Below are 10,398 nucleotides of genomic sequence, written 5' to 3' on the forward strand. Positions count from 1 at the left end.
TACTCTTAGCACAGTCATCTGGGCTCTCTAAAGTGGTTCTAGGAGAAGAATCTGTCTTTCCTTTGCTCTTGCATCTTCTGGTTGTCCCAGGCATTGCTTGTCTTGTGGCAGCATAACTCATCTTTGCCTCTGTGTGTACTCAGTCGTCTACCCTGTGTGTCTGTGTCTTCTCTTTTTATAAGGACAATGGTAATACTATACTCAGGTTCACCTCACTGCAGGGTGACCCCCTGTTATTGAGCTAATTATATCTCTTGTTGCTGTGGACCATCAACTTGGCGCCAACCCATGGCTGGCCCTCCAGTGGCTTTTTAGAGGCAGCAAATCACATGGGAAGAGATTGCCCTTCTTTTTCCCACACAGGAGCTGGTGGATTTACACATCACTCCTTTGAGTTGGCTTACCACTGAGCCACCAGAGCTCCCACTTACATCTACAAAGATCCAATTTCTAAATAAATTCACGCTTATTTAGAATGTTAAGACTTTAACATATCTTTTGGACAGGTACAATATAACACAGGGTAGAGCAGGGTTTAGGGCTGTGGTACATAAGTGTCACAGGCATCTCTGACAACACATAACAACAGTATAACATATTTTAGGGGCATGGGATAAAAACAAGGAGAACGCAAAGAAAGGAGTCACAACTCAGTATTTTAGAGAATAAATGAGTTCTTGGGAGAGCATGGTTTTGAATGATGGAGAAGTGTTACCTGTACAAATTAGTGGGGAGAAGATATCTCTGATATACAGGGAACGGCAGGAGCAGAAGTTCAAAGAAAGAAGAGCATGATATGTGCAGGCACTGTCAGCAAGTTGGACTTGTTAGATCCTGGTGGTCAAGGGAAAGGTCATGGCCAGCCATGCTAAGAAGTGAAGAATGTGTTTTTTAACTGTTAGAACCGAGAAGTGACTTGATCTTCTTTGAACTTGAGCTACATCTTTTTGACAGCATTCTGTAAGAAGACAAAAGATAAGGAGTTTAGCTCGAGGTCACCTCAGTAATCTTTGTGAGAAATGATGAGGTCTTTGGTCAAGATGACAGTAGAATTGAAAAGGAGGTGACAGATTAGATAACCATCCAGGAAGTAGAAGCAGGGCTTTGACTGAGTTAATGGTGACGTCTGTCATTGCCTGAAATGGGGACCACAGAAGAAAAAGTTAGTTCTCTGGGAGAAGATTCTCACTTTGATTTATGTGTTGAGTTTGACATATTCATGAGACATTCAAGGGGCTATTTCGCTGTTGTTTGATTTATCATAGAAGAAAGTCAGGGTTGTGGTTTAAAACTTAACCTCCAACATGTCATTGAAGTCATGTGGTTGGCCTAGTGGCAAGAAGATGAACTGCAATCCTGCAGATACCCAGTTTGTTGGCCACCAGTTGCTCGGTGGAAGAAGGCTGGGCAATTTCCTCCTGTGCAATTAACTGATTCTGAAAACCTGCTGGAGAGTCAGCTATGGGTTTGTCTGACTCTGCAGTACACAACAACAACAACAGGGCAAGATGTAGGGTGGGAGAAGTTGTGGACTCAGTATACCATCCTAGAAAAGCCCAACCTTTAAGGAGTAGAGAGAAATCAGCTTATCATAGCTGACCCTCCAGCAGATTTTCAGAGGCAGTAAGTCACGTAAGAGAAGATGGCTCATCCTTCTCCAGCAGAGCAGCTGGTGGCTTCAAGCCTTTGGGATTGCAGCACAGCTTCTTACCACTGGCCAACACGAGTACATTCTGGTGCAACGATTAAGCTGATAACCTTTGAATCTACTGATCAGTGTTAACATGATAAAATAAGAGAAAATCAGTGATTATGTCTCTTCTGATGGAAATATAACTGTAATCTGAGACACTCTTGTTCTCGACCCAAAAAAATTTAACCTAAATAGATCACCTCTGCATATAATGACCAGTTTATTAGGAATACAAAGGAAAGAGGATATTGGCATCATTGATTGGTATGTTGTCAAGAAAATTGGAAATTTTGCTATCTTCAGTAATTTCTTTAGAAGGGGAAGAATTGTGTATGTTAAATGAAATTGACCAGTGTACCTACAAGTTCAGTGTATGGAAGCTATTTTTTTTTAGTTTTGATTTGAACAAACCAAAATTATTTCTGAGATAATTGGAAGAACTTTGAATATATATGGTATATTTTATGATACTAAGAAATTATTAGTATTTATTAATTTTAAATTTAATAATGATGTTACAGTTCTTCACATCATTTTGTTTTGTAAATGCATGCTAATGTATTCATGGATTACATAATATGATAAATGAGTCTGCTTCAGAATAATCCAGATTTTGTGTGTATGTGTGTATATTATATATTTTTATGTGCCATCGAGTTGCCTGCCACTCATAGAGACCTTTTGTACAATAGCCCTAAACTCTGCTCTATCCTGTGCCAATCTTACTGTCTCTGACACACCTACCTCCATTACCCCTGTCAATGAATCAGTCTGCCTCACTGAGGCTCTTCCTCTCCTGCACTGTCCTTCCACCCTCCCAAGCATGACATCCCTCTCCAAGGACTGATCCCCCTTTGCAACATGTCCAGAGTGTGTCACATGAAGCTTCAGAATCCTTGCCTCCAAGGAGCAGCCCGGCTTCACCCTCTCCAGGACGAACTTGTTTGTTCTCCTAGCAGTCCATGGTATATTGAATATTCTTCTCCAGCACCACAGCTCAGAGGCATCAAGTCTTCTTCAGTCATCCCCAAGGAGTGAATATGGGGATATGGATAGGTGAAGTGGATTAGCCATATATTTATAAGTGTTGAAGTAGGGAGGTGGATACATAAGAGTTTTATGTTATCCCCTCTGTTTTTGTTTGCTTGAAAACTCATTATACAAATTTTCTTTGCTGCTTTTTAAAAATTTTATTATTTTTTTGTGTGTGTACCGTCAAATTGGATCTGACTGGTACAGGAGGAAACTATCCCTCCTTCCTCGGCAGAGTATCTGCTGCTTTTTTTCTTCTGTCCTTCTGCCAGCTCCAAACACTTAACTAAAAATGGCGTTTGATTACTATAAGATCTCTTGAGGTCCTAAAGAATTACCTTTTAGTGGCATTAAATTTTCACTGAAGGCACTACCTTGATGGTTGCACTTGTTTTTGTGTAAGTTGGCTGTGTCCTGTCAGTAATGTTTCTTTAAATTCTTCAGTTAGATTTTGTCACATGATGGCACCATCACAGAATGCCATGTCCTGCCCACTGGCCCCTCTTCTGACTGGCTTCTCTTCTGTATCCTGCAGACGCTGCTAATGGAGGGAAGAGCAGTGCACCCAGTTCCACTCCGTCCCGCTCAGTGACGTATTCTTTATCACCAAGGCCAAGCTATGCATCAGGAGACCCTGGTAAAAAAAACCCACCTCAGAATCCTAAAGTAATTGTAGCAGAAATTCGGCCATTTTGAAACAGTAAATAACCTGATAACATATTTTTTAGCTTATGAAACAGTGTTTTAAATTTTATAATGCTTTGAAGAAGAGTAATGATTAAATATCTTAGTGATTCTCCAGGAATGAGCATCTCTGAGAAATAATATTAAAACAAATGTTTAAGAAATATTCTCAGAAAGTCATGGGACTTGCTAACTAAGGTAGCTCAACATCCCCCTCTGTTGTGTGACTGAGCAAATGTGAGCCTTCCTCCAGCTGCAAAATGAGTGTAACAATCCTTGTTGAATTACCACTTGACAGGGCTGTTGAGAGAATCAAAGTGAAATAGTCTGCTTGAAGTTCTGAGCTGTGAAACAGTATAGACAGATGTTGGGTGGCATTATTCATATGACTTTTTTCTAATATTAAGAATAGTAATAGAAGGACCAAGAAGCTGTGCTGCAATCCCGAAGGCATGCAATTCAAATCTGCCAGCTGTTCCATGGGATGGCCAGTCTCCTCCTGTGTGGTTCACTGCCTCTGAAAACACGCTGGAGGGCCAGCGATAGGTCCGTCTGATGATACAGTACTCCACAACAATAGAAGAATGAGGCTAGAAGAGGGACTTAGACTTTCTGACTACAGTAAGTCCCTGAGTTAGAACCTCTGGCATAGGGACAACAGTCCCCTGCCCTTTAATTTTATATACATTTGCTCTTCCTTTGAAACAATTATTGAACCCGTTCCTTGGAAGAAATTCTTCTTTGGAATCACTTTGACTTGCTGCAAATACAGCTTTTCATAATACACTGCAAACATTTCAAGCCTTGTTCTAAACTAACCCTAAATAAGAGCTGTATTCACCAACTTAGCTACAGAGTCAGCTAAAGACAGTAATGAACTGATATCGTGCCAACCCAGGGTCTGCCTGTGTACTGAAATCAAAGGCTCTTTGACATCCTTTCTCTTCTTCTATGGCTAAGAGCCATGTCATCTTTTCTCTTTGTATTCAGCTACCATGTTCATTTCGGGGCCACCAAAGAAACGACATAGGGGCTGGTATCCGGGATCACCTGTCCCCCAACCTGGTTTAGTTGTACCTGTTCCTACAGTCCGACCTCTTGCAAGAACTGGTAAGATCTAAGCAGCAGACTGGTTTAATTTTTAAAAAGTCACCAGAGATATCTTTCTACTCTTGTTCTTCCCCTGAACCCATGAAGATGATTTCTCTTGGTAATCATTACTACCAATATTATGTAAGGATATAAATACCCTCTCACATCTGTCTTCTCAACAACCATATTGGTCTTAATTCATTGGTAGCGTTTTCTCTCTAATAATAATATCCATAAACCATTCTTTACATAAGTGATGCTCCCAGCCCTCCCAGATAGGGCACAGATGGACTTGGAATGCTGGTGATGGGATTAGATTTGTAAAGCTCTGGACCCTTCGTCCATGGAGTGTCCACTACTAAGGAATAGACCGCATGTCTCCAGCAGTTAGAATCCACCAGCTATTCTGCCCAAGAAAGGAGACAAGTCTTCTCCGATTAAGATTCACAGCCTCTCAAACCAAAGGAGGGTGACTGTGAGTCAGAATCAACTCAATGGCAGGAGAGGGGGCAGCATGCTAGATTTGCCCTCCTGAGATCGCGTTATGTGCTCCATACTTATCACTTAGGAGCTGGGTGGTTCAGCCTGTAGAAACAAACTTGAAACGTGAAGAACCATCTTGTTCTCCTTGATAATACCCAAATTATGGCCATGAGCACCTGTGGTAAAATTTGTATCTGTCTTGCTGTACTAAATTATACATTTACCAATTCTGAAACATAAATGGAATTCTCTAAAGAAGAAAGTTTCTTTTTAAAAACTACTAAAAATACCCCAAGTTCACTGCCATCGAGTTGGTTCTAACTCAGTCTAACCCTTGGGTTTCCGAGGCTGAGCATGAGATGCAACTGCCCATCTTCCTCCTTCGGAGCTGCTGGTGGATTTAAACCACCAGAGACATGGGGCCTTCAGATTTAGCAGCACAGCTTGCTATGCACTATGCCCATAGATAACAAGTCTGTTCTGGAGGCAGTACAACCAGGTGCTCCTTTGGAGGCAAGCATGGTGCAGCTATATCTCACATACTCTGGGCATGTTGTCCGGAGGGCCCAGTCCCTGGGAAAAGACATCATGCTGGGAGAGGTGAAGGCTCAGAGTGAGGAAGATCCTCAACAAGATGGATTGACCCAGTGACCCTAACAATGGACTCGAGCATATTAGAGACGATGGGGACGGTACAAGATAGGACATCCCCATCATCTCTAATATGCTTGAATCCATTGACCCTGGAGGACATTATGCTGCGTGAAATATCTCAGTCACAAAAGGACGAATACTCCATGGTGCCACTGCTGTAGAATGGGACTGACATCAGGGTTGGGGTAAGACAGAAAAACTGGATAAATTATGTATACTGCATTTAAATAGGTGAGGGAGAGAACAGTTTAAAAGCTATATATGATAGGGAATTATGGTTATCACAAGAGTCCAGAATGAAGGTTGCACAGTGGAGTGTACTCAGGGCGGGGGGAGGGGGGATTGTATACCAATGAAGGAATTTTTCTTTTACTTTTCAAAAGAGAGCCGCAAACTGGGGGGGTTGGAGTGGGTAGGGAGAAAAGTGCAACAATGAATGAGTGGAAATCCAAAAATCTCTGTAAATGTTCATTAAAATTAATAAAATTTTTTAAAAGTTAAAAAAAAGAGAGAAGATAGGACAGAGTTCATATCTATTGTTCTTAGAGTCACCATGAGTCATAGTCAAGTCAGTGGCACATAACAACTACAGCAGTGCCATCAAAGATTACAGAGATGTTATATACAGTGTATTGTGTCAATATGTGAGCAGAGTTCCCTTTAAGCAGTCCTGATAAGTGATTGTATGCCTTTGACAATCTGAGAGCAAAAAGATAAACTACAAAACACAATTCTGAAGATTATATTTGGGGAAAACAACTGGGAAGAAAACTACTAAAATGTTCACTAGTAGCTATATCCAGAAGGTACAATAATAATTTTTTCTTTTCTTTTTCCTGATCCTAATTTTATATAGTAAGCATGAATTATATCAAGAGTGTTAAACTGCATTGATTTTTATTTGACTTCATTTACCTTCCCTTTTAATTCTTACCAAACTTTTTTCCCAGAGCCCCTTTTATCTGGCCCAAGTCCACAGACCCCGTTAAGTGGAATTTTACAACCTCGGCCTATTCCTGCGGGGGAAACTGTAATTGTTCCTGAAAATCTGCTGAGTAACTCAGGAATTAGACCAGTAATTCTGATAGGTAAGGCTGGAAATTCCATGTTATTTGGAATCTGGTAGCATTATTTGCTGCTATGCCTGTATTCATGAATGTATCCATGTATTCATTTGTGACGATATTGATTCTTTCCACTTTTATTGGCCATCTGGTTCATTTTCTGTTGAAAAATGTAACTATGAGTTGGCAATCTGTTTGCTTTGCCCTCAAGGAACATTGTTTAGTGGGGACACCTGGCATATAAATAACAATTACAGCTGAGGTAGTGGAGGTCTATACCCAATAACTCTAAGAGCTCAGAAAAAAAGGGAATTTACCTCTGCTGGATGGGGCTGAGATAACTTTTCTCAGAGATGTTTCAGCTGGGTCTTGAGGGGTTGGTTGGTAAATATGAGCATGATGGGGGATGGGGATGGGGGTGGTGGGTGGGGCGCATTCTATTCAGGAGGATTCAGACAGTAGAGAAAAGAAACAAGCTAAGACAACCAACAGGCTTCACACAGAAGAACCAGAAAGCACCGGAGTTGTAGGCCTGAACTGTGGAGAATAGCTATGAATCAGAATCTGTATGGTATCTAAGTTTTAGGCTGTGTACAAGGGACAGTGTAGACATGTATTATTATGCAAATTTGAGGACTAATTTAACAACACCTTTCATAACCCACCTCAGGAGTTCCCTCAGCCTTGGGACTAGCCTTAGCCAGAAGGAGCCTCTTTCTTTACCTTTATGTCAGAACAAGATGATGAAACATCTGTTGAAACACCAGGTCTTTAGGGTATGGCTGTGCGAGGTGTTACCTGCTTCTTACATTTGGCCCAAGCCTACTGAAAATGGCTAATTTTGCTTCGAGTCCTGTCTTTTATCTCCTGATCCTGGGCCGGTTAATACTTACTAGAGAATCATAGATGTTTAGATTCTCTATGATTTAGGAACTTCTAATTGAGCTTTCACATAGTACCGTTAAGTCTTGGAATTGTTTGCCTTTTGGAAAATCCCACAAAGAGATTGTCCTCCCTGCCATACCACCAAAATAGGATCTATTTCAACACAGCTTTATTCTGTCTATCTCCACTTCCAATATAAGTTGGTGATGTTAGTCACGTAGAAGAGAGAAATAGCAAAAACTGTCTGAAATAAGCAGAAAGAGTAGGAAGTATTAACTATCTTCAGCTGGTACGCTGGTGCTGTTGAACAGTGAATTTCGCTTGCATTTTCTGTTAAAAAACAAAACAGGCAGTGAAAAATATTAAAGAGGTTTGTTTTCTCTCTAACATCTACAGAGATAATTTCTTACCTGAAAAGAAGCCAAAGTAATAATTTGTGGGGGAATGTTTTATAATTGCCGTTTTATAAATGATAAAGAGATGCTTTGCAAACTTTCATCAGGCCTCCATGGAAGAGACATGTTAACATCATTTCTTCAGGCAACAGAAATAATATGATTTGGGTCTTTTGCTTCCTATTCCCCTTGTTTAAGATAACGGTGAGAATGTGAAGCAGCCCAGTGAGTTTCCTGGGATTCATTTCGCAGCAGTTCTCTCAAGGGACAGGGAACTCTGGAAACATCTTTGTGTTCTAGCTGAATGAGTGTACCTTGTTGAATTTAATTTAAAAAAAAATCCTTTTTTGATGTTTGTGTGTATCTGCTTCTGTTGGGACAGGCTATGGCACTTTACCCTATTTCTATGGAAATGTTGGCGACATTGTTGTGAGTCCTCTGCTGGTGAATTGCTACAAGATTCCACAGGAAAATAAAGATTTGGAACAATTAGGGATGACTGGCAGCCAACTCCTGAGTGTGGAAAACATGATTCTTCTGACCATCCAGTATCTCGTGAGGCTGGGTGAGCGGCTTCGGTCACCGTTCGATGGGGACTGTCTCTGTTCTCCTCTGACATTCTTTTTCCATTCTTGGTCTATTTTCTCACATTCATCCCCCCACCTGATTCATTTCCTTCATTATCTTCTACTACTCCTTGACACAGGACTACCACAGTGGGCATATCAGAGAAGGTGCAGATGGCACGGAATAGGGCAGGGTTCAGATCTTTTGTTCACTGGGTCTCTGAGTTGTCAACTCGATGACTTCTCACAGCATTTCTTTCCTTCAGCTTCATTCTCTATGGATGTTCTTTCCTCTGGTCCATTTCTTCTCTGTTCTTCTCTTTGATTTCTTCCACCTGAGTACCATGCTCCTCTTCTATTTCTCTCAGATCCAACCTCCTTTGTCCCTTCATCAGGTCTTGCTATTCTGTGCCTTTGAGTCAACTGTGACTCACAGTGACCTGATGAACCACAGATCAGAACCTTGCCCTGCCCTGCGCCACACTCATGATCTCTGACATGTGCAGGCCTATTGCTGCAGTCACTGGGTCAAACCATCTCACTGAGTGTCTTCCTTTCTTTATCTGACCCTGATTTCTCCCAGGGAGCTCTGTTGGCCTAATGGTAAGAAGCTATGCTGCAGTCCTAAAGGCACGTGTTTCAAATCCACCAGCTACTCTTTGGGAGGACTGGCAACCTCCTCCCGTGCGATTTACTGCCTCTGAAAACCCTCTGAAGGGTCAGCTGTGGGTCAGTTTTGACTCAGTGGCACAGGACACCGCCTTTTCTAGCAGAATCTTTTTCCTTCGGGTTCTGGGAGAGATTAATTGCTCCACCTAGTGTCCAGTCTCAGGATTTTAAGTTCTCCGAAGCAGTCAATGTAGGCAGATCCTGAAGGCCTTGTCCCTTGAGGAAGAGTGGGCCCAAGTCGCATGTTTAAAAAGGTAGCCACCATTTGAAATGCAAACATAGCCCTGCCTTAAAACACCCTCAAACTCATTGCTATCGAATCAGAACCAACTCATTGCTGACCCTCCGGCCAGTTTTCTGGGGCTGTTCAGGAGGAAATGACCCATCTTTCTCCCACAGAGCTTCTGGTGGGTTTGAATCACCAGAGGTACAGTCTTTGGGTTAGAACATTCCTTGCCTTAGGCAAAGATTTTTCTAGTCTTCCACTTAGCCCACCACCATAAGTTCAGCTCATAGCAACCACCCATTGGGTTGCTGAAGGTAAGTCGTTATTAGGTAAAACTACCCATATTTCTCCCAAAAAGCAGCTAATGCTAGTACAAGAAATAAATGAGAGAATTTAAAAGAAAATCAGAGTGAAAATTACCCATGTTCTTGGAAAATGACTTGGAAATTCATTTAGGTGAGTTTCCTAGTTTTTATTTAAATCTCCTAAAAATTGTTTCTGCTGCTATTCACGTTTCTTTAAAGTGTTCTTAGTGTGGAACATTCATCATCTTCAGGTACAACTGCAACATTGTTAAAATGCTTTTCTTTCTTGAAAAATTGCCTCACCCTCCTATCTCCGCCCCTTAGTTAAGTCTGGCAGATTCTGGTCTGGGGGCCAATTCATACCTGCCTCTTGTTTTTATAAATAAAGTTGTGGGGTGGTTTTTTTTATTAATTTTAATGCAAGTTTACAGAGACTTTGGATTTCCATTCATTCATTGTTGCACTTTTCTCCCTACCCAACCTACCCCCCCCCACAGTTCACTCTTCTCTTTGAAAAGTAAAAGAAAAATTCTTTCATTGTTATACAATCCCTCCCCGCCCCCCCCCACCGGAAGTCCACTCCACTATGCAGCCTTTGTTCTGGACTCCTGCCATGACAATAATACCTAATCACATAGCCTTTTTTTTTT

General features: G+C 41.4%; 1 protein-coding gene across 1 annotated transcript in view; it reads left to right on the top strand.

The window, feature by feature from the left end:
• The window catches only part of GREB1L (growth regulation by estrogen in breast cancer-like), a 166,649-nt gene that overhangs the window by 74,651 nt on the left and 81,600 nt on the right, over positions 1-10,398 (top strand). The window contains exons 6-9 of the mRNA XM_006901059.1: positions 3,261-3,362; positions 4,400-4,519; positions 6,589-6,726; positions 8,365-8,547. Coding sequence (XP_006901121.1) covers positions 3,261-3,362; positions 4,400-4,519; positions 6,589-6,726; positions 8,365-8,547 — 543 coding nt within the window. The remainder of the gene's footprint in view (positions 1-3,260; positions 3,363-4,399; positions 4,520-6,588; positions 6,727-8,364; positions 8,548-10,398) is intronic.

Source organism: Elephantulus edwardii, unplaced genomic scaffold, assembly GCF_000299155.1.
Source record: "Elephantulus edwardii isolate Elephantulus edwardi_28Jun2011 unplaced genomic scaffold, EleEdw1.0 scaffold00307, whole genome shotgun sequence".
In the NCBI taxonomy this organism is placed as follows: domain Eukaryota; kingdom Metazoa; phylum Chordata; class Mammalia; order Macroscelidea; family Macroscelididae; genus Elephantulus; species Elephantulus edwardii.